We start from the raw sequence: 24239 nt of genomic DNA, 5'->3' as shown, positions 1-24239 counted from the left end.
GAGTTGGCAGGTCCGAGCGCGACGGGACGCCCGGCCGGCGTCTGTCCGGCTCTGATCCTACCGGCACCGCCGGCCCTTGAGCCGGTGTGTGGCCGTGCTGGACATGGTGCCTGTTGTGCAGAAACAGGTGACCGATTAGTGTCTCTCCAAAGACAAGACACCAGAATTTAGTGGAGCACGAATCTCCTCTAAACGCTAAAATTATTTACTAACCGAACTCTTTCTGTAAAAACCACCTCAATGAACACAGAAAATGTTTGCCAGTGTGTTACAGTTGTGCCGTGTCGCGAGGGAATGGTCTTTGTGGTGTGTTTTGAGCTGACCGTGTTGTGGCTGCTGAGTTGAGGTCCTGTCAGCAGCGAACACCTCGCTCAGGCCTGAGGCAGGCAGGGGCCAGAGGACTCTGCGGCTCTCTGAGGCAACAGCCAGTCTTTCCACAGCGTGTGAGAAAATGCCCTTGTGTTAACGGCGGAGCAGCGTCTGCTCTGAAGGCAGGAGTGCTCTGCAGGCCTGTGTCTCCCTCCTCTCACCGTCTCTCTCCTCTCTCTTAACTCCAGTGGTGTGCTGCGTTAGATTCACTGATGCACACACTATCCAAAAGTCAACCCTCTTCTCATCATTGACGTTTGTTGCTGTAGCACCTTTTTAAAAAGACAAACAAACCCTAATGTGCTACAGGAGGCCGGTGCTGCCCTGTCCTTCCTGCTCCCCAGAGGACAGCAGCTGAGGAAGATGAGATGAGGAAGGCCCCGGCCCGAGGTGACATTTGAGACGGAGGACACAGGACACAGGGCCCCGCTGCCACTCGATACACGGGGCAGTTCACTTGACCCCTGTGGACGTCTGTAGTGTTCATGTAAAATTACACGCCTCTTAAAAAGTAAATGACATGAACGTGCAGGATTTAAGAAGCCCCTAACAAATGACAATTAGAAATGTTGGATAACCGCTCTGTCCAGCTTGTTAGGGTGGTGCTCGTTCTCGAAGGGCAGATCTCATCCACCTGCGCCTCATAGGCTCCCACAGTTCCACGGGCACTGCCTCTCGATTTGCTTGTGTACTTGTTTATACAAGTCCGTGTTTCAGTGTTGAGCCGGCCTGCCCATTGCATTGCCTCTGTCAGGACCTGTCTGGATTGGAACAGTGCTTAGAAGGCTATAAGGTGACGTCTCAAGACTCAGTTGCTTTTGACCCGTCTGCCTCGAGGCTCCTAAATAACTCATGAGGCACCTGCAGCTGACTGCACCTCCTACAAGCTGTGTGGGAAAAGGCCTTGACTGTACTGTAGGCCAACAGAACGGGTCATGTTTTAGAGAGAGGTCACTTTATTAGCCCTATACAATTTCTTGCATTACGAATGTGTCTTTTCACATACCCCAACTTGCTCTCCATGAGACACACAGACAGGGAGAGAAGCTGGGGATCAGAGCGCAGGGTCAGCCATTTATACAGCACCCCTGGAGCAGCTGGGGCGAAGGGCCTTGCTCAGGGGCCCGACGGAGTAGGATTCCTCTGCCGGCCGCGGGATTCGAACCGGCAAACTTCCAGCCACAGGCGCAGATCCTGAGCCACAGAGCCAGCGCTCCGCCCCCAATTTTTTTTTAAGCGGTGGCTCGGGATCTGCGCTTGTGGGCCTGCTGGGTATAGAAAATGAAGGCTGATGGAAAAGGACTTCCATTTGTTAAACACACTTAAGAAACTGGGAATAGAAGCGGAAAGAGAAAAGAGGCCGTTCACCAGGGTGTGTCTTTCCCGTGTCCTGGAGAATCAGGTTCCATACCCCTGGAGCGCTTCTGAGTGCGGTGCGTCTCCACCTCCCAGCCTGGTATTTACTTTTTCACCAGCCCTGGGAGGAGAAGGAGTCGCCTCTCCCCTAGTTCATGTCTGTGGTGCCAGAAAATGTCATATCATGATCGTATTCGTTTTTTCTGTTCATTTCAATTCCCGTCACGTCTCTGAGGGACCCGGGAACAAAGTTTGAGGCTGTTGGGAGAGTCCGTATCCAGCTGCAGACAGACGTGTTGGCAGTCAGCATGAGCTGAAGCTGGGCTGTAATTGGAGGAATTTTAACGTGACAAAGTTCGCCTCCAAGATAGGGTAGCAATCCCCATAGCAGTAGGTAGTTTGAACGTTACGAGTTACTTTGAAAAGTCAATTGCAAACATTAGTTGGATTGTTCTGACTCCTTTCAAAAGTCGAGTGCCGGCATGTTTGTTAAGAGCTGAATTAGAATCCAAAATGTGGGTGTGACTGGGTTCTGCATATGTTGGTGGATATTCCGATGATGGAGCTTAGCTTGGCATGGGGGGGGCGATTGGGGGTCCTGCAGGAAAAGAAGAATGATGTGTTTGACCATGTCGCAGGGCAGCTGGCCTCTGCCCGCGTGTTGTCTTGGGTTAGAGCCAGAATTCCTGGCGGGAGAAGCTGGCGATTCCCCAAGGACGCAGGAAGGGAAACCAGCGGGACTATCTGGCCGTGGTCAGTACAGATGCATACGAGCTTGGCTGAGGTACTTCAGCAGCTGGCTGCAGTCTGGCCGTGATACTGGTCTGTTGGTCTGGACTGGGATCAGTCAGCTGGTGATTCCTCCCTTTTTTTGTGTCCAGGCTGCCTGGCCTGTCTGTGTCGATTTCTGTGTGGTTTCACTTTCCTCTCACTGCCTACGCCTGTCAACCCACTGGGATAATAAGCTGTGTCCGTTTGCCTGAGCAGGCTGCTAATCTTATTTAAGCCCAATGCTCTTACTGACACAGGTGAAGGGCCTGCATCACGCTGGCCGACCCAGTTTCCCCCCCAGGTGAGTACGAGCTGTGCTCCCTGACGGAGCGATACCAGTGAGACCGGTTTGGACGTTTTTGAAGCTGGTGAATTCCTCAGCCCACGTAGCAGGGACTGGAGGCAGAGAGAAAGCTTTCTTTTTTTTTTCTTTCGATCAGAGGTCATTTGTTCCAGACAGGTTCTGAGCAATGCAGAGGAGGGGGGCAAACTACCCTTCTTGACACACTAAAACTCATTCATCATCCAGTTGTTTGTTTTAAGGGTTCTTGACAGTGAGTTGTACTAGTTCCACACCCTTTTTTGATGAATCTCTTCCTGTACTATGCCCTGATTGCGCCTGTAGTGAGGGCTGGGCTTGGGGTGATACTCTCTCGGGCGTCGGGCGTGTCCGTAGGGCCCTGTGTGTTCACTTTCTTTGACTAGTTGAAGCTCATAAGTGTGAATGAGCTTCCGCAATGATCCTTAGCGTATCTGGAAGAGCTGATGCTGACTGAGTGTTCCTGCTCCAGTGATTTAACTGTACACGCCTTGCCTGGCCCTTGCTGTGCTCCATGCCCCTGTTACCCTAGCAGCACATATTAAACAGGAGGCATTGTCACTGAGGCGCTGCTGATAGAGCAGGCAGCCGGCGTCTCTTGTTACATTTATTACTGTATTAATAAAATATTTAGATCCTGTACGAAGAAGGAGAATGGATGAGGTTTGAATTGCCTTTTACATTGAAGCGCTGGGAGCCGTTTAGCCTGCAGCTGCAGCGACAGACAGCAGTGTGAGAAAATTGCTGGGGGGCTGATGTCCTCTTAGCAAGAGTCTCTAAGTGTTTAAAAGCAATGCTTTTTGGGAAGAAAGGGAAGATATAACTTTGAGGATAATAGTGTTCTTTTTTTCTAATAGTACAGAAAAGCTGATGTAGAGTTTAGAGTACTGTGGGGAGCCAAACCTTATCGTTCAATCCTATTATCACCTTCCAAAAATATTTCTTGCTCACTGCTGGAGCTTTTCCATCTTGACAAATTCGCCAGCACATTTGAAAGGTTGTAGGAGAGGCATTGTAGTATTGCAGTCACACAGAGCTTGATGTGTCACACCTGGGGGTGTGTATTGATGTGGACAGTCTGGCTGGGAGATGCCAGGGGTGTTTGAGGTTGGTTTCTTTAGTCCTGCTCTTTAGGGTCATATAGTAAAACTGGGACTTCCCAGTTGATTACTGGTAAGTGGTCTCCACCGCAGGTGCCAGGGGAAAAATCTGTACGGTGGTGTCTGAAATTCTACTACCCAAGTGAAACCTCGCAACCATGCCACCGATTAGTGATTCATGATAGAAGATAACGACGACGAGCCGTCTGGTATTTAGCGATGTCGTACAGTTTCACATTCATCAGCCCTCTCGCGATTATCAGTGCCTGGAGCGACAAAATACCACGTGCGCTCATTTGTGCAGCTACATCGACGGTAACGAGCTTCTGAATCATTAAGAAAAAATAGGTGTAAAACCAACAGGAAGCACGAACGTCTATAACTACAGTCCTAGTTATATAACGATTGTAAGTATAAGGATACTAACTACTGCAAGGAATCAGTCCACCTGAGCAAACAAGACCGTAATAATGTCGACACCCAGTAACATAGACACTGTGTAATAGGTGTCGTTCCTGGACTGTTAATTCGGGGTTAGTGTAGTTATATGACCATTGACAAAGTACAACTATTTTGTAGGGCGCAAGTTAAGTAAGCGCAAGTGTTCAAAAATCCTTTCATCCAAAACCGAGGGGGCGGGGCAGTTCAGTTGCCCCCCCGTGGCGCTGGGTCTGGTCCACCGTCAGGATTTTTTAAATGAATCACAACTTCTCTCTACGTTGCCAGAATAACTGGATTTATGTTTCCAGATGGTCCTCCCAGTATCAAGAGAGACGACGGGCTGGACACGTTAGCCCACAGATCCGTCTCCAACCGCAGGAAAGCGCCGGCTGCCAGGCAGCAGGGCAGCTGAGCCAGGAACAGCTGCCTACGTCGCAGCATGGGTGTGGTTATTTAAATAGACTCCCCGCCTCTCCTGCCGCCAAGCGAGGGAGGAGTCAGGCTCATGTGAAGCTCATTTTGCCTGCTGACAAAAGGAGAACTTCCTCAGGGCTCCTATATTAGCACCTGCCTATAAAATAACCTTGCTTGTGCGCTGTAATAATCCACCTTTGATTCAGGTGTTTGTGTGGGGGCCAGGCATGAAATTATTAGTGTTCCTTCGGTGTTGCTCTTCATATCAACACCATTTATTTATAGATTCACAAGTTTCCTGTCCACAATGCCACCTTTCAATTGATGCCACGTTTTTTTTTTTCTGTAAGGTTGTAAGGTTTAAAAATAACCTTGCATTAAGAAGCAGATGGATAAAAAGGACCCTGAAATACTGTTGTTTTGGAGCTTCTGGGTGTAGCATGATCTTGGTGTCATGTGGTGGGTAGTTAACTGGTGTTGCTGTGTCACAGATGATGACACTTCTACAGTCACAGCCGCAGTTTCTCTTACAGCGTCAACATGAAGCTCTCCTACCTGCCAGCCCTTATCAACAAACATGAAATTAAAATGTGCAGATGGATAAATATGAGACGCGCACTGTCAGCTGAGTGAGCCGAGTCTCTTAGAGAGAGATGCTGCAGCAATTTAAGGCTGGAGCCCTGCTGTTAATATAGTGCGATACAGTGATTATATTTGCATCCCAAGCCTGTTCTTTCCCATTGTGCACCAGCTGCTTGTCTTCAACATGATCCTGACTTTTGAAGTTCTGCCTTGCGAAAACCGCACCATGTAGCACTACATTTGCAGGTGACTGGCTGTTTCACACCCTGGCGTAGTGCTGCACTCTCTCTGGCACAGAGGTGAGGTCAGAGCCTTCCTGTGACGTGTGGCTGTCGATGTGGAACTCTCCCTGGTCATGACGAGCTTTGCTGCTGGATTTGTCACAATTGCTATTATACACTAGTTTGAGCTAAACCCAGCTACTTTCTCGGCACCCTGCAGAATCTTTTTTTCTTGCCAAAGCTGCAAAATTGGATATCTTTTTACAAAATACATTTATTGCAAGAGATTTAGCAGTCATGTGTGTGTCTGTGTGTGCATTGCTGCTGGGCGGTTATTCTTTCAGGCGGGGATGTGGTGACCTCTGTGTGACTCGGCTGCGTTTGTACAACCCCGACACAGCAGCCTCTGCAGAAGTGGAAGCAGGTTTCTGCTGATTCCCAGTGACGGCCAGAGATCAGGGAGGCAGCTGGTGGGCTGCTCTCCGAGAGGCCTGTGCGCTTAGAGTAGGACATTTGCTCTACCCTGCCCATTGTAGGACTGAGATGACTACTTGGGTACCAGGTGTGTGGGCAGCAGAATTGCATTTAATAAAACCGGTCTCCTGGCTGCTCAGAGACGTAACTCCCTCACTGATTACTCTGCCAGGCATCTGCAGGCCCCAGGTACAGCTTGAGCAGGTTGGGGTGTGCACCTTCAGGTTTCTGAAGTGCAGGATTTCCATTTCGTCTTCCAGTAGGGTGGCCTTCAGCTGAGGCTGAGATGAGTGCAGTGGTTTGTGGAATTGAACTGCACATCCCACTAATAGCACCAGTTGTCAGGAGGATGGAGATCTGTGTTGTGTCCAGGGAAGATGGTGGAAGTTGTATTTATACTCCTCGTGCCTGCTTCACTTTGTCTGCTGCTGTTGACCAGCCTGCGGTTGCTCATCACTTGTGACCCTTAACTCTCCTCTGCGTTTTCAATGAAACTGGGTGTCATAGGATGCCTTGAACGCGATGTTGCTTTCCAGCACCTTGGTTGATCAGGCGGAACAGATCAGCCCACTCCAAGAAGACAAACCCTTTCTTGGCACTGCGCAGGCTGCAGGACCACCGTGAAATTATTTGCTTCCTACGGTTTTCATCTTTGGAACATCAGTTGGATGTAATTCTCAAGAGAGGTCTTGGCAATCTCACCCGGGCCTGTGCTGCATTTTCAAAAAAACGAATTTGCTGTTCTTTGCTCTGAACCTGACTTTATCAGGTGTATTTGAAACATTTGCCAACCTTTTGACAGGTTTATTAAGGGCTCCGCTGCCTCTTGTACTCTCTGGAGTGCCGAAAAGCGGGTTTGTGCTTTCTGTGAAGTCATGGTTGTAACATTCTGTCCTTCCTTCTTTTCCAGCCGGGTGATCCTGCCAGTTTCTGTGGAGGAGGTGAGTACTCCCTCAGGGCTTCTCAGCAATGTGTGTCAGCCTCAGGAGCTTGTCGCCAAGTGTCGAGTGTTGTTTTTCTGGGTGCTCTCTCTTAAAACGAAGTTTTTTCCATATTGGAATACTTTTAGGAAAAAAAAAAGTAAAATGCAGTGTTCCTGCTGTGATTATCTTGTTACTCTTAATCAACACTTTTTTTTTCAATGAAATGTGCTCACATCAATTGGAATCTGTACAAAGCCCCTCCTTGGTAGTGTATCGGCTCGAAAAATCAATAGACAACTTTAACCTGCTAATTATACATGAATCCCTACAACCGGGACACACCTTCATGTCTCTGTGTTTGGCATTCAGACCTTAGCAATAAGCTGCACAGGCAGGCTTGGAGATCATCTTGCCTTTTCAACTAAACGTCCTTCTTCTTTTTCATTCTTTACAGTGAGGTACTGTCACATGTTTGAGCTGCAGCTTTGAGACTTCGAGTGTGGGTTTAGTTTAGAGAGATTAATGACTGGGAGTGAGTGAAACATCAGGGATTTGCTGGGGTTGTCTGTACAGAGTCCACAACTCTAGCACAAGCACATGAGAACAGCTCACTTTCAATAGTGTGGCCTCTATTGAAGACTGTGAAAATCGGCACACTCAACAAGGCTTAAGGCCATAATACTCTGGCATCTTGGGGCACATGACGCTTGCTTTAATTGTGAAGGAACTGTACTTTCTCTAGGGATGTGCTTGTTGTGTTGTGGGGAAGTCTGTGATCACATACAGAATTTTCCTACAGAATAGTGGTTCAGAATTTGGTTGCCTCTGTAACAGTTCCTGCACTCTTATGGTTAAACCACCCAGTTTAGAAACTCACCTTAGGGTTTAAGAAGGTGGTCTAAAGGCCAAATGGCCATTGGGTTCATTTTTGTTTAAAAGTTTGCATAGATGTAAAGCTGTAGAAAGTCTGTGCTGTTTTATCTTTGTCTCTTTGAAAACCAACACACGAGTCTTATCAGTCTGATGAGAAGTTTTCAAAATTTGAAAGAGAAGGTGGACCCTAGTCATCCACTGTATCTCATTTAGGTTCAGCACAAGGATATGACTGAACAACTCATTAAAAGTCAATGTCATCATGATACTAGGAAACCTCATGCAGGATTCTGATTCCTATAGCCTTGCACGCTTAAAACCGAGAGTGATGCGATGTGTTTGGCACAGCTGGGCGGAAAACCATTGCACAGTTTAATTACAGCTTAAAAACCAACTCTGAACCATAATTCTGCAATAACAGATGTTTCGAGAATGTCTTGTGAAAAAAACAACATCTCTTTATTTACGGTTTCATCCTTTAGAAAACTGTTTACAGTTGATTGTTGAGTGCTCTCAGTTGGTTATTTTGAGTCTCAGTTATAATTAATAGCGAGACTTTTTGTGTGGTCATAATTTTTGGGGCAGTATTTGTACAATTCAATGACATCTACAGTAGGTCAGGACAAAGATGATTGCAGGGGCAGATTAAATTGCATGGATTCACAGTGACAGTGTCTTAATGGAGGGTGTTTGTAAAGCGTAAATCAAGACTGCATTGCTGTTGTCCTTGTGAGCCTTTGACAAGTCAGGGTCTTAACTGGGCTTTGCCAAGGTTAGATTTACTGTTTTTTTTCTTTCTTTTAGGAACAGGCTTTCGGAGTGTTTAATTAGTGAGGAAGCTAACTCTCACTTCTGATAAGACTGTCGATTCTGTGAGCCTGTGTGCAGAGCTGTGCTCAGTCAGGTATCACACAGTCTCATCAGTGAGTCCTGAATTATTCACTCACCGCTTGTGTGCATCTAATGAAAGTCGTTACAGTGCTCTAATAGAGTGAGACTAGAACTCAGATGTGTGACAGCTGACCAGGTGTGCTTAAATCTTTAATTTCTGAGACTTTATTCTTGCAGTAATTGCCTTTATTTCTGAGCGATTAGCATGTTGGCAGAGCTGAAATCAATAAGCAGTCATTAGTTTCTCTCGCATCCTGTGTAGCTCACAGACAGGCCTTTTTCATGTGACTTGTAAACTGACAATTGCACTTTATCGCAGTGAGGCTTCCCGGCCTTCTTGTTGGTGCAGAGCTGCTCGCATGTGCCCTGGCTTTCTGCAGCCAGTACTTGCACTCGTTCGAGGCCTTGGCATTCATCAGCCCCTTGACTTGGAGGGAAGCCTTGAGCGAAGTTTATCGTTGCTCTTTGCACAGTTCTGTGTTATCATCTTTTCTTTTTGGAACTATTTTCCATTAAACAAGCAGCGCTTTATTTTCGCAGTGAATGCGAGAAGTCGTTCAGAAGCTGGAGGGTTGAGGTAGTCATGCTGTGGCACTGACAGGCGTGACATGGTCTTTCCAAACGCCCCCCATGAGCTGCTCGTTTTCAGATCCAAAGAAATGGGCTTGTGTTCCAGCCAGAAGCCAGATCTTCATTGATCTGTGTGTTTGCAACGGAAGTGTCCTTGAACTCTGGTTTCCCCTCGCTCCGGTGGCTCTTGCCTCGGTTCTGTCACTCGTCAGAGCCCGGAGGAGAGCAGGAGAGCCGGCGAGCACTGGAGGAGCAGACTGTCCAAAGAATCCTGGGAACACCTGGCTAACGACTTACCCCATACCGACACCACAGTCGGGATCAATCGGTTCGCATAAGAGATCGCTTTGTTGGCCATATACAATTTCTTGTATTGGGGATTTGTCTTGTCAGATACCCAAACTTTCTCTACATGAGACACACAGATAGTAAGCTGGGGGTCAGAACGCAGGGTCAGCCATTTATACAGCGCCCCTGGAGCAGCTGGGTCTAAGGGCCTTGCTCAGGGGCCCAACGGAGTACAGTTCCTCTGCTGGCCACGGGATACGAACCGGCAACCTTCCAGCCACAGGCTCAGATCCTGAGCCACAGAGCCAGCGCTCCACCCCATCATCACCAGCTGATCTCGTTCAGTGCTGCATGGACTTGGCACGATTAGACTGTCGGCTGAGTTTTTTTTTTGTAGGAACAACTGAAAAAACGCTTTTCGCCAAACTGGATGAGCACGTCTCATGAGTCACTGCGCGATGTGGCGGCTCTACATGCACACCACACAAACGCCTCTCACTCCTCAGCTCAACCAGCTCTTCTGGTGGCTGAAGATGGAGAGTGTTGCCACTCAGGTTCCTGGCTCTCCGTTCTGGAGCCTGTTCAACCTGTTCTTCCAGAGTCCAGAAACAATTGGGAGGAAATGCTATACTTCTCCCTTGCTAGTCCGGTTCTGTCAGGGAAGCATATTGTGTGAGATCTGCAAGTTTTTTGTTGAGGCAAGCTCTTTAATTTAACATCAGAAGTCATGGAACTGTGACAGTTGTGCTGAATCTTCTCTGTCAGAGCGGACTGATGTACTGGAAGCTCACAGTGCTGCTCCCACCCCCAGCCACAGAAAGATCAAAGGATTTTGAGAAAGTGGCCATCTTTCCTTTGGGAAAACTAAATTTCCTCTTCAAAGCAGCCCTGCTTCCATATCTAAGCACAGAGTATCAGGGTCTCGTTTCAGAGGTGAAGTGTGGACGTCGGCTTTTCAGAAACCTGACTGCAGCCATTTCATTTTTTCTCCTGTATTGTTGCTTTTGTGCGGCTGAGGAAATAGACACATTTACAATAAAAGGCACATTTCAGGCATTCCACTGGAAATCAGTGCTTGCTTCTGAAATTGCCAATGCTTTATTTTTATTAAATATGTTGTTTTGGTCTTTGATTTAGCTCGGGAGTAATGTTGTTTAGATCTTGTGAGGAATTTAGGAAATTTAGTGACATTTTGGGAGTTCTCTTTTCCTTTGCATATACTGTAGATGTTGGTCACAAATAGATTTAGCCCACTGAAGGGCTGTAGCAGCTCTGTCATGCGTATGAAGGGTCTGTGCAGCTTTCAGCTGACGCTGGGTCAGAGCAGGGTTCTCTCTGCACTCGAGGTGCTGTCAGCCCCTGTTGCGTCGTCCGCAGGCTTGTCTTCCCCCGAGAAGCAGCTCTTTCATCCCTCTTTACTCGAAACAAGCGGGGGTTCTCCCGCAGCACGCCTGCGGAGTGGGGTCGTGAAGAGGTGACGTTGTGCAGTCTTGGAGGGCAGCTGTTTTAGGACCAGTCTGACCAATAAAGTAAGCTGCTCTTTCCCGCGTGGGAAAACTGTGGGGAGGAGTTGTTTGTGAGTAAGCAGTAAGTGGGTAGACCACTTCACCTGAGTGCTCAGCTTCGGGGCCGCTTCTGGAAATCGAATCGGAGTCGTCAGATCCCACACTCCTTCTCATTCTGTCAATACAAGTCAATAAAGCCTGTCTCTCCACCTCCCCCCGCCCCTCTGTCTCCTGGGCGGAGGAAAGGTGACTCGCCGGCAGACGTTCTATAAATAAAGCGGAAGCTTCCTGCTTTATCCATGGAGGATTGAAGTTTGTAGTCCAGGGAGCCAAAAATAACCCCTCTGCTGCACTGAGGATCGTAGCGCGCCAGGGACTGGGGTGGTGACCGCGCCCAGGGAGACGGGGACTGGGGTGGTGACCGTGCCCAGGGAGATGGGGACTGGGGTGGTGACTGCGAGCGTATCCTGGGAGATGGGGACTGGGAATGTGAGTGCGATTGCGCCCAGGGAGATGGGGACTGGGGTGGTGACTGTGAGCGCATCCTGGGAGACGGGGATTGGGGTTGTGACCGCGCCCAGGGAGACGGGGACTGGGATGGTGAGCGCGAGCATGGTGATGGCAGAAAGGTGGGGGTTGGTCAGGGAGAGAGTGTGACACCGTGTGAGAGTGGATTTAAGAGTGTTAATCTGGGATGGGTGCCACAGGTCACAGCTCTAACAGACTGTTAGAAAGCGAAGTCCTGGCGTGGGCGGTGGAGAGTGAAGAGAGCATGTGGCCCCTTGCCTCTGCTCTGGCGGGACAAGGTGTCTTCTCCAGGCTTCCTCATTCTGAGGAAGAGCTCTTGCAGTTTTTACTTAATATCTGTGCAAATCAGGATAAAGCTCTGTCCTCTCAACTCAATCAAGAATTTAAGAAGGATTTTCCACATGGCAAGATTAAACTGGATTTTTCTTCGTGCTTTCTCTCTTGCTCTGCTGTCTTGCCTTAAAGACGTCGGAGTAAACACAAGCCCTACTGAACGCAAGCTGGAATAGTCACAAACATGCTCTATCGTCCTCATGACATTTTACTTGGGAGAACAAATAAAAAATGCAGTTCTCAGAAAAATGCAAGTTCTCAGAGACCCACAAGCATGCGTCTGAAAACCTCATTTTTCGTTTTTTGGTTTCATCAGTTCTCCCCAAAGATATCCAGTCTGCTCAGTGTACTTGTACAATGTAACTCTTCCACCCACGGGTGTCTGCTCCGCTCTGCTGTCCTCTGAGCCTCCTGGCGTGAGGGCGCACTGAGCTCGCGCTGCTCCTCCGGCCTCGCCCTCCGCCTGAAGCCGCGGCCGAGCTCCCGGCGCATCATTGCTCTGCAAGTCCAGCGCGCGGAAGAGCAACACCAAGACCGCGGGCCCTGCTGCCCCCTCTCCCACACTACCCGCTGTCTGGCGCCTGCACCTGCCGACGCAGACCGCAGGAGTAGGCTGTTTTCAACGTCTGTCTCCGGAACTCTCCATTCGCCAGAAACGTTGCACCAGTGAGAAGTGTTTGTTTTTTCCTGGCTTTTTATATCTGGTTGGTGTAGGAGAGCTCTGCAAGTTGAGTCCGGATACAGCTGTGTTTTATTTGCTAAACTAGGTATGGTTTGCGGGAACAAAGGTCTTTATCTTATTATTTACTCCCTGTTTTTGAAAAGCAAATGAAAGCCAAACTGACACAGCTCTTCCTCACAGTTTAAGACCAACAAAGGCCACTGGTGTTGCTGTCGATCACTCTGCTGTGGTGATGCTCGCTGCCGTGTTTCGCGACTATACTCTCCCAGCGCCCAACTGCGGCTTCCTTAAAATTTGTTCAGTAACTTTCCTGCTTTCCTGTATGTGAATCCCTGGTCTTGTCTTTGTCTTGGCTTCATTCCAGCTGGTCTTGTAATTTCTTAGCCTACCTAATAATTAAAACCATTCAATATGAACTATGTTTTTATTTTTTTACAAAATTTTGGCAGTTTTGGCGTCACCTCTGTACCTCATGATCCAGTCCTGCTGCTGGGAGGTATTTAGACAGGTACTGGGGAACATCAGTTTATTATGTAATATGAGGCTGAAAAGAGCTGTTTGTTTAATCCTTTGGCTAGAAAACACCTTCTGTTTGGCTGCTTACTAAAGCTAAAGTCAGAGGGCAGAGAGCAGTTTAAGAGGCTCTAATCAAGCCAGTACTTTAAATAAAGGGATCAATTACCTGAAGCTCATTTGGCTGGAGAACCAGAAGCAGTCTTTTGGCTGGAGAACTCTGGAACTGGGTTCGAAACCCATTTGGCTGAGCAGAAAACACCCAGAGCTTGTTGAGGATCAGTGTGTTACCAGCCCAGTGACTTTTTATCTAGCAACTGAGGGAAAGAACACAACTTGACCGGCTCTGCTGACAGGGGTTACATAACAGCAGTGTTGGAAGCTCTGCTGTAAGCACAGGTTATCCTGTGGCACGAGCAAGAGACAGACTGCCTGGTCAGATCAATGCCCAAATCACAACCCCGTTGAAATGAACATGAGAATGGTTACAGAGGAGAGAAGTCCATTTGGCCCATCAAGCTTGTTTGGTTTATTTCAGCAGATAATTATTATAATAATAATAATAATAATAATAATAATAATAATAATAATTGCTTACACTTATATAGCGCTTTTCTGGACACTCCACTCAAAGCGCTTTAAAGGTAATGGGGATTCCCTCCACCACCACCAATGTACAGCCCCACCTGGATGATGTGACGGCAGCCATAGTGTGCCAGAACGCTCACCACACATCAGCTTTCAGTGGGGAGGAGAGCAGAGTAATGTGGCCAATTCATAGAGAGGGATTATTAGGAGGCCATGATTGGGAAGGGCCAATGGGAAATTTGGCCAGGACACCGGGGTTACACCCCTACTCTTTTCGAGAAACGCCCTGGGATTTTTAATGAGCACAGAGAGTCAGGACCTCGGTTTTACGTCTCATCCGAAGGACGGCACCTGTTTACAGTATAGTGTCCCCGTCACTATACTGGGGCATTAGGACCCACATGGACCGCAGGGTGAGCCACCCCTGCTGGCCCCACTAACACCTCTTCCAGCAGCAACCTTAGTTTTTCCCAGGAGGTCTCCTATCCAGGTACTGACCAGGCTCACACCTGCTGAGCTTCAGTGGGTTGCCAGTTGTGAGTTGTAGGGTGATATGCTGCTGGCATAATTGATCGAAAACCCTCACCCAGCCTTTGCTTGTAGGAAGCCAGGTCCAGTGACTGAGCTGGCACTGTGTGATAGTGATTAACCAGCAGGCAGGGGACAGCGGTTTGAAAATGAGAGGTGGAGCAGCTTCAGAAATCATTTACTTCTCTGATCACAGCCATCACAGCCTGCGGCGCGTGAGCTTGGTCTCTAGGAGCGCCTGCTGTGGGCTGGCTCTGTCTGGCTGTGGCCTTCAGACTGAAATGTGTGCTTGTCATTAGGAGATGGGGCCCCACACATGTGGGCCCGTTGCACTGTACTTTTTGGGGAAATCCCACCCAGATTCTACTGCTGGCCCGTGAAGATCCTGCTGGATGGGCTGCATGCTAGCAGAAACTCTGAAGCAGAGTCTGCTCAGGACTGATGGAGTGTACCGTCACGGTCCAGCAGCCCGGCTGGGACACAGCTCATCTTTTTCTTATACTAATAACATAATTGAAGGAATTTTGCTGTAAATGCCAGTTCTTTGGGCTAAGAAGCATATGCAGAATAAGCAAGCTATTGTACAACATTGGCTCTTAGGAAGGTTTGGTTTTGGTGAAAGCTGGCTCTTCACTGGCAAACTCTGCCATTGCCTGTTTAAGGCTGTGATCAGGACTGTCCAACTTGGGACTCACGGTTGCTCAAGTACCTCTGTGCCTCTGTGAAAAGGTCAAGTATCTAGGAAAACTAGACGAGCTAATGTAGTTTCTTTGCGTTTCAGCATTGGTGCTGTGGTTAGTATATTTGTATGATTATGAGTCTGTAACTCTGCTCCTGGAACTATGAAAGAAAGGATCTGGTTGTAGAAATGTGTCTGTGTCCCTGAATGTGTCTTAATGGAGAGTTCTGCTGGCTTGAAAGGCTGTAGCATGTGTGCCTATTGCAGATCCCTTTAGCAGGAAACTGTCTCTCTATACGACGTATAAAGTACAGTAGGTGCAAGGCTGAGGTGTCCAGTCTCCAGGATGGAGGAACAGTATTAGAATTGTCACCTTTCTGCCCAGCTGCAGGCTGAACAGGGCCAAGCAGCTCCTCCAAGTGCAGGACCGTGATCCGTGCTCCTGGGTAACCTGTTCTCTTTCTCCGCACTCCACAGTACCAGGTGGGCCAGCTGTACTCGGTGGCCGAGGCCAGTAAGAATGAGACCGGGGGCGGCGAGGGCGTGGAGGTGCTGAAGAACGAGCCGTACGAGAAAGATGGGGAGAAAGGACAGTACACCCACAAGATCTACCACCTGCAGAGGTTAGTGTGGCCAGAATCAGACAGAGTACTGTGCCTGCGGCGTACTGTACTCCCTCTCATTGACACGGAGAGGCACCAGCCTGCTGCCAGTCAGGGGCCAGGGTGGCAGTAAGGAGTGAAATTGGTTCCAGCTGCTTTCTGGCTGGGAGGTGGTGGTGTCATGTTTACATTTTGTACAGGCTACAGTTTCTCCGGCATGAAGTAGCGTCTTAGTATCCTGTGCCATTTTCTGAATTATTTTCTGCTTTTGTATCATTCATCTGACTATTTTCTAATCAAAGCTTTTTGGTTGTATGGCTGGTGAAAGGGCTGGTGACCGCCCATCTCGAGGAGCAGTGAAACCGCAGATGATCACCATACAGCAGGGCAGCTGTTGATTCAGGATGGTCTGAGCAGCTGTTCCCTGTGCAGGTCTGGCAGTGAGATCTGGAGACCATGGACGAGCAATTTAGAGATGAATTGGCTGCCGTGGGCTTGCAGATCCCTTATCTTTGAAGAGTTTGACAGTGTCTCTCTCTTTGTCCTTAGTAAAGTCCCCAAATTTGTAAGGATGCTGGCCCCGGATTCTGCACTCAACATCCATGAGAAAGCCTGGAATGCCTATCCCTACTGCCGCACTGGTGAGTCTCCATTCCTGCCTTTTATAGTAATCTGGGAAGCCAGTTACCTAGCTATTATTTGTGTTAGACCCATACAGGGTTCTTCTTTAGGTCTTTTACTGTATAGTTGATAATTCAAAATATTCACTTCGATAGCTACCTCTCCACCTAGGAGTCCGAATGGAATTACAAGAGGTTAATTAAATAATAAATTCATTATTATTTCATTAAGCGGTCTCATACTCTCTTTACCTCTTGAGCATGGACATCAGTGAAAAGCAACTACACAGTGGAAACATGTACAGGACATCAGAAAGGACAATCTTGAATGAACTTGTCAATTCATGCCCATCCATCAATTAATGAACAAATACATTTTATTTCATAAATGGAACATTCCCCTTCAAAAATTAAATCTTGGAAATCTGTCTACGATTACATAAGAAAGGTCTTATGTAGAAAGCAATAAAAACATATAAAGCAATCAAAACAAAGCCATCGACTGTTCTAGCCCATTTGGTATTTAAGAACATGTGTTGACCATTTTTTAAATTAATTTGTGTAGTCTTTTATACAGCTTGTTTTTCCAAATGAGTCATTAGTTTCACAGGAATGAGCTTTTGTTCTCTTTCAATCACTGATGTGTCCGTTTTTTAACTAGTCAGTCCAGAGTTGGGAGGGCTCAGTCTAACTAGGATATCTGTGTCTGATTGGATACCTCATGTGCCTGAAGGAGAGCTGTTTCTCCCACAGGTGACTGACAAAATGGTTATTGCACTGGGAGAAAAACCACCTGAAAGTTTTATTTGGTAGTTTTGTTTTGCTGACTGATGATAATTTATGAGGTGACAAAGTATGGAGCTGACAATGTATTATTTCAGCATCTTAGAAATGGCTACTTGTACGGACAGTTCTTGATTTGCATGGAAGATGCGGTCTTGAGGAACACTGTAAATAATGCAAAATTAAAAGCTAAGTCCCCAACAGAAGACCTGTGAATAGGGCGTGCATTCTGGGTCTTGCCTTGTAAATTACAGATCAGTTGTTCATGAAGCTTGAGGAGTAGGATGAGATTAAGGAGATGGGAGCTGGAGGAGCACCGACACAGACATGATCTGTGTGTCATTTCTGTGATGCTGTGCACTATGTCACGCTACCTGTCTCTGGCTGCACCAAAGCAGTTTAAAGTGAGAACCAGTAATGTCCTAAATTAAGAAATGGAATATATCCTTAGATAGAGAGCTGACTGTTTTCAAAGGTCAGTTTTAATCTATGAATGATTTCGTTTGACGGATTTAAGAGTATGGGATCATAAACACCATAGAGAGACTACACATAAGAGAAGGAGATGCTATTGCTGGCTTCATTGCTGGTTCATCCTTCTTGAAGCCACAGTGTCAGGTAGCTTGCTGCAGAAACCAGTAACCCACGTTAGTGCTCTGGCCTGTTGATATGACTTCCTGCCTGGGGACCTTGTCTGACACTCAGAGTGATGGGATACAATGTGACTGCACCTGCCAGGCTGAATCCAGGCATTTGATGAGGCTGGGAAAGAATACGAGTTTGTAGGAGAAGGGAGCTGATCCTCAGATGAGCGCTCTGCTGCATGCAGTGAGCCGCAATCCAGGCCAGGAAGAGTTCATGGAGGATGCAATAGCAGTGCAGGGAAAAAATGCTCAGCCTCTCTATGTTACTCAGGGTTTTTTCTTTCTCTGCAAAGGTTATTTGTGTACACACACTAGTACAGTATGTATGAACTACACATGCTGTTTAGACAGGTACCCAGCAAGCGGACAGGTTTAAGACCCAAATCCCCGCAGATAAAAGGAAATAGATTTAAGTTTTCACAGCTCCCGTCTGCCTTTATTACTTTAAAACTGACCTTTCGTGACGCCTTGCTGAGATGCCCATAAATGCTGCAGGAATTGCAGGAACTGAGACAGACCAGCTCGTCCCAGGTGATCCCAGTGGAATCCTGGGCTTGGCTTGCCCAGCCTCTGTCTTACAGCATTGCTTCAGTGTTGGACAGGTGGTGCTGGCCAGGATGACCATTGACAGGTCCCATGCCCAAGTCCAGTTTTTACTTTGGTCAGTTTGCACACCTTGGATTTTGCTCTAGGTCTTAAAACTGCAGTGAATGTTAATTAATAATAATGTCTCCTCCACTAATCCTAAATCAGCTTTAAGAAGTGTTAGAGTAACTTTACACAATATGAGGAATCGTGACAGAATCTTAATAGCTGATTATTTGAACACATGAAAATATTTTGGTCCAATAAATAACAGGGCAGTATCATAAGACGTTCATGATTCATGTAGGTAGCTGCATCAGCATGCGTAGGCTGCAAAGGAGCAAGTCGATTCCATGGTGAAAAGAGAAGAAAAGACGCACAACGTTTCAGCTGTGCAGCCAGGCTCCACAGCCAAAACGTTGTTTCTTTTCTAGTATCATAAGAATACAGCTTTTTTGCAGCCCCATTTCTGTCATGACAGTGCAGATGTGTTTTGCAGGGGTTTAATGTTAGTTAGAAAGTCCTGTCCTGGCTGTGCCTGTCCTGTGTTGTGGCCTGGTCACTCTATCCCCCCTGCCCTGAGCAGCCAGCTGCTCTGCTGAATTATTCAGCCCACTTGCTTGGTTTGAGTTACAGCCTCATGCTGCACTGACCCCTTTCTGACAGCAAGACGACTTTGAAGCCTTTTCCTGCAGCCAGCAGTTTGTTCCTCTTCAGATGGGCTCTAGTTATTTCTCACAAGAAGTGATGGAAAAACTGCTTTTCACCACACTGGATGTTGTTCTCTCGATTTTCGCTTTTTGACTTTTACAGTCTCTTTCAGAAGACACACTTCTGCCATCCAGCTGTTAACTTTGAAAAACAAATGCACCACATCTTTCTAGGCTACAGGGCACTTTGCCCCGTCAGAGATGAGCTGGAACAGGCTCTTTCCCCAGTAGATTGTGCTGTGCAGCATGTCCCTTACTGTGTTGTACCTCAGCACAGCACAAGTTCATGGTGGCTCTCATGTCTGCAGGGAGATGTGGTGCAGTGAAGCTCAGAGCAGCAGTTGATTTGCATTGACCTGTTCTAATCACCTTTTTATCTGTTTTTCTCTTCCATGTGTCTCCTCTCCCCGGGCAGTCATTACTGTAAGTATTGCTCTACGGCAGCTGTATTTGCATTTGGGGTTTTGCAGTGTTTGGGGGCTCCTGTGATGCTTGTAAAGGCTCAGAGCACAAGCTGAGCTCTGCAGTCCACACAGTGGTGGTCCCAGTCCAGCCGGTGGGACAATGCAGGGATTGGGTGGGCCTGAATATGTGCAGCAGAGACCCGGGCAACCTGCTGTGTTGGTAGTCAATCACTGTGGACTGCAGAGAGCGAGACGCTGTGGTTTTTCTGACCAGCAGTGACAATGAAAGATAAGACACATCGTCTGATCTATCTTTTTTCAGCTGTGTTAAATGTAATGGCTGCGTCAGCATGTAAATCAGTACCACCTGCTAGATTTAATCTGGATTATCTTTCCAGGACATTATTACCTTTTGGGTTTTCAAGTGAGCAAACTGGGATGAAGTCTCAGCAGCTGGTGAATTTTGTGTTCATGCAATGTGGTCACCCCTGCAAACAAACGGTTACAAATGAGATGACTCTATCGGGTCCATCAGGACTCTGGCGCAGGAGCTGTAGCACTGGCACTTTCAGCGAACCACAGTTTCTAAGAGGAGAAGAGCTTGTTTCCCAGCTAGTCAGGAATGAAGGCCCGGTGTGATTGTGAGGCTGCAATGGGCTCTGCCCAGGATTGTGGGCTGTCTGGGTGTCAGTGAGCCCTGGGACATCTGTCAAGCTGCTGTCTACAAACAAAGGAGGCCTCGAGTGGCACTTAAATGCATTCCTCGAGGATTTGTATTTGAAAAATAAACATTTCATTTGAAGGAAGGCTGTGTTTATTAGTTCAAGCTGGGCCTGGTAAACCTCTGTAATTCTGGAGTACTGACTTCATTTTGACAATATGTCAATATGATGCCTTTAGCACAGGTAGGCGAGTTCAGTGTAGCAGCTCTCCCAGACTGCAGCTCCAGGGTGTATGGAGCCAGTCAGGCTGCAGGGCAGAGCAGTGGTAATAGGAGAAGGTAACCACATCCCTGCAGGGGAAGGGGAGCAGCCATGTTGCTGTGAACAAGAGTCCTGGGACAGACTGGTGCAGTCAGCAGAGCCGGGGGTCTCTGTCGGCAATTGATTCACAGGCAGGTCCAAATCCTGGGTGACCCTGCTGGGGAAAAAACAACCTTCTGATGCCTAGCCCAACATGGGCAGGTAAATTAGAGGGTCATCTCTGATCTGGTGATCAGAGAAGAACATAAATCAGAAAGTGGTTTGAGAACATTTTGCAAGGTTTGAATGTGGTAGTGGGGCATTTGTGTCACCCGACTTCAAAACTTTTACAGATTTATTCAACCTTATATCAGATCAGGATTAACAGGCAGACTACACCTCCCCCACACATCCAGCAATTGGAGGAAAAAAAAAACTTCCCTTCCCATGATATCGCCCCTCTTGTCAGGAGAAATCTCAACCTTCCTCATATCTTAACACCTCCAACTTCCAGTCTTCCTACTGCACATGAATTGTGCAAACCCCTGCTCTTTGAGAAGTCTGCTGCTGTCATGCTGGATGTACAGTACATAGGAAATTAAATGTGGGAAAAAAACCTGACAAATGGATCAGGTCTCCCTCTGCTGGTGTGCTTTAGAACTGCACTATTAGTTTGAGACAGTGCATTGGAGTGAAAAAACTGAAGTAGTTTGCCTAAATTATGCATAGATTGTGATTATAGCTCTCCCACTTCACTCTTTAGCTGCCACAACATTTGCAAATCTTTCTTTTACCTCTCTTCACAGAACGAGTACATGAAGGACAACTTCCTCATCAAAATCGAGACCTGGCACAAACCTGACAATGGCACTCAGGAGAATGTAAGTGAAGACACAGGTTTCTCTCCGTTTGCCCCTGCTGGTACCTGCATCCCCTTCCGCGCTGGAGCCCAGAGCCCAGAGCCCAGAGCCCAGAGCCCAGAGCCCAGAGCCCAGAGCCCAGAGCCCAGAGCCCAGAGCCCAGAGCCCAGAGCCCAGAGCCCAGAGCCCAGAGCCCAGAGCCCAGAGCCCAGAGCCCAGAGCCCAGAGCCCAGAGCCCAGAGCCCAGAGCCCAGAGCCCAGAGCCCAGAGCCCAGAGCCCAGAGCCCAGAGCCCAGAGCCCAGAGCCTGCTGACGGCACTAAGGTCACCTGCCCATCCCTGATCTCCTCCCCTACTTACACCCCTCTGTTTTGCACTGAACTAAAAAAACTGCCACCACTTGAATTTTGCACTGCTCTGAAAATACTGCCACTGCTGAACTTCATACACAACTGCTATCTAGATGCTGGTTAACATTATAGCTGCTACCCTGGCCTTGTCTCCAAGAATTGTGATGTCATTAACTAAGTCAATGTTATGTCATCTGTTATGTCATTGGTCATGTGAGGAAAACACTCAAGGAAGCATTTCAATGTCCTCGGTACACATAACCATGAACTCTGATGTGGGCAGGTACATGGGCTGGACCCGGACACCTGGAAGAACGTGGAGGTTGTGCACATTGACATCGCCGACCGCAACCAGGTTAACGCAAAGGTCAGTGTGGATCCCAGTCGATACAAGCTATCATTATTGTTAGCTTTAGAATGCCTGTGAAGTCAACTGTAGGTTATCCCAGGATCTGTTGTTTCTCTACTCAAAAGAAATTATTAGAAAAAAAAAGTTATTACCTCTACCTGTAACAGCGCTTTGAGTGGAGTGTCCAGAAAAGCGCTATATAAGTGTAAGCAATTATTATTATTATTACCTGGGGCCTTGCTGGCAGTGTGGCCGTCTTGTGTGCCAAATGCTGAAGTCACCCTGCTCTCCCTCTGACCCTCAGGATTACAAACCAGATGAGGACCCCGCCAAGTTCAAATCGGTGAAGACGGGCCGTGGGCCGCTGGGACCCAACTGGAAGGTACAGTGTGTTCTGGGCCAGGAGCGATCAGAGCCAGGGCCTTACCGAGAGCTCCCAGCAGGCCGTGGGGCCGGCGCTGCACGCCGAGACGGGACTCTGAGCCGCTCCTGCCCGGGGCAGCCCGAGGAGTGAGTGGCTGCGCTCCCCCTTCGTCACAGCCTCCAGCTCTGTGCTCGCAGTGCCTCCCCAGCCTGAGACGCCTCTCCCCCCCCCGGCCTGTGGTTGCGGGTCTGCGCTCAGCCTCCGTCTCCTTGCCCTCGTTGCAGAAAGAGCTGCCTCAGAAGACAGACTGCCCGCACATGTGTGCCTACAAGCTGGTGACGGTGAAGTTCAAGTGGTGGGGCCTGCAGAACAAAGTCGAGAACTTCATCCAGAAGGTGAGGGAGCGATCACAGGGCTGCTCCAGTCTGGCACAGACCTCTCCTAGGAGAAGTGCAACTGATTTATCCCGTGACCCCCTTGGACTCTTCCCACATTTAACGGTTATAGAATCGCCATGTGTTTATTTGGGATGTGTTTCCATTCATCGGCACTCTGTAATGTCAAAGTGAAAATTAATTCTAAGTATAAAACAGAAAATAAGTGATTATGGAAGTATTCACCCCTTTTACCAAGGCACACCTAAATAGGCTCTGGTGCAACCAAATGTCTTTAGAAGTCACAGAATTTGTTGAATGAAGTCCAACTGTATGCAATTAGGGTGTTTCACATGAGTTCAGGATAAATATACCTTTCTCTGGGAGGTCCCACAGTTGATTAGTACAGCTGCCAACAAAATCTACATCATGAAGATGGGGGACTTTCAGAGTAAAAAATGGGACAGGGTTATTGAAAACCACCAATCAGGAAGACCTATTTTCAGGCTGTACCTGCTTACTTACTTAGAGTAGATTTAGCGGTTATACTAGAAGATGACCCTGCCTTCAGTTGGCTGAAAACTGAATTCATAGCTGTTATAACCCTTATGTCCAGAACTACCTCCCAATCGGTATTAAACTTTCTAATGCCGTTTAAAATTGTTTAAAACTTTTTTTTTGTGTAACAGCTTGTAACTAGACCTGTTTGCACTGCTTTTTTTCTGGGATCCCCAGGCATGAAGGACACCAGACAAGAACACTATTGTATTTCAGTTTTTAACCTTTTCTGATGAAATACCTCGGATTTTAATCCTGTGCGGAATTGAAAGCGTTTGCTGCCCCCTAGTGGTGAACGAGTAAACTCGTTCTGTATTATGTAAGCGAAGCCTGCAGCATGGCAGGACTGTAAGAGCTGGAGATCACTGGCCTGGGCCCGCAGTCAGGCTCCAGGGAAGGTGCTCATGAGAACAAAACCAGTTTCCAAATGTGAGAAGAGCTTACGGTTTGATACGGTTGTTTCGTTTTGTGTGTTTGCCAGCAAGAGAAGCGTCTCTTTACGAATTTCCACCGGCAGCTGTTCTGCTGGATCGACAGGTGGATTGAGCTCACCATGGATGACATCCGCCGCATGGAGGAGGAGACCAAGAGAGAGCTGGACGAGGTCAGTCGGCCCGAGTGCAGTGTGGCGCGGCGTGCGGCGGGTCGCGGTGGCTCTCGGTGATGCGAGCTCTGTCCTGTTGTCTGCAGATGCGAGTACGGGACCCGGTAAAGGGCATGACGGCTACAGAAGACTGAGAGCACAGATGGAGACTGGTGAGTACCGCTTTCCGTTCTCCCCCCCCGGGCCCTCATCTGTCTCCTTTCTCATTGTCCGTGTTGACTATAAGGCTCTGCATGGCTTGGCACCTCAGTACCTGTCTGAACTATTATCGTCCTACTCCCCACCTCACAACCTTCGCTCTTCTAATTCTGCTCTCCTTACTGTCCCCCAAGCTCTGGAACTCTCTCCCCAAGGATATCAGAGAATCACCTTCTCTAAACGCCTTCAAATCCAGGCTCAAAACCCTCTTCTTTAGAAAAGCCTTTACTTAACTGGTTCCATTCTTCACCCCTCTGCTTTTCTTAGTACCACCATCCACGATCTCCTCTATATATTGTAATTGTGTTTTATCTTGTGTATTCTT

General features: G+C 47.9%; 1 protein-coding gene across 1 annotated transcript in view; it reads left to right on the top strand.

Moving 5' to 3' along the window:
* The window catches only part of LOC148643340 (phosphatidylinositol transfer protein alpha isoform), a 32192-nt gene that overhangs the window by 957 nt on the left and 6996 nt on the right, over positions 1 to 24239 (top strand). Inside the window, exons 2-11 of the mRNA XM_088616463.1 lie at positions 6958 to 6988; positions 15426 to 15571; positions 16100 to 16191; positions 19308 to 19315; positions 21065 to 21139; positions 21751 to 21834; positions 22121 to 22198; positions 22465 to 22575; positions 23594 to 23716; positions 23803 to 23868. Coding sequence (XP_088472589.1) covers positions 6958 to 6988; positions 15426 to 15571; positions 16100 to 16191; positions 19308 to 19315; positions 21065 to 21139; positions 21751 to 21834; positions 22121 to 22198; positions 22465 to 22575; positions 23594 to 23716; positions 23803 to 23850 — 796 coding nt within the window. The 3' untranslated portion in view covers positions 23851 to 23868. The remainder of the gene's footprint in view (positions 1 to 6957; positions 6989 to 15425; positions 15572 to 16099; positions 16192 to 19307; positions 19316 to 21064; positions 21140 to 21750; positions 21835 to 22120; positions 22199 to 22464; positions 22576 to 23593; positions 23717 to 23802; positions 23869 to 24239) is intronic.

This window comes from Lepisosteus platostomus, chromosome 22 (genome assembly GCF_059453375.1).
Source record: "Lepisosteus platostomus isolate fLepPlt1 chromosome 22, fLepPlt1.hap1, whole genome shotgun sequence".
NCBI classification, from domain to species: Eukaryota; Metazoa; Chordata; class Actinopteri; order Semionotiformes; family Lepisosteidae; genus Lepisosteus; species Lepisosteus platostomus.
This window is presented reverse-complemented; position numbering and strand designations above follow the sequence as displayed.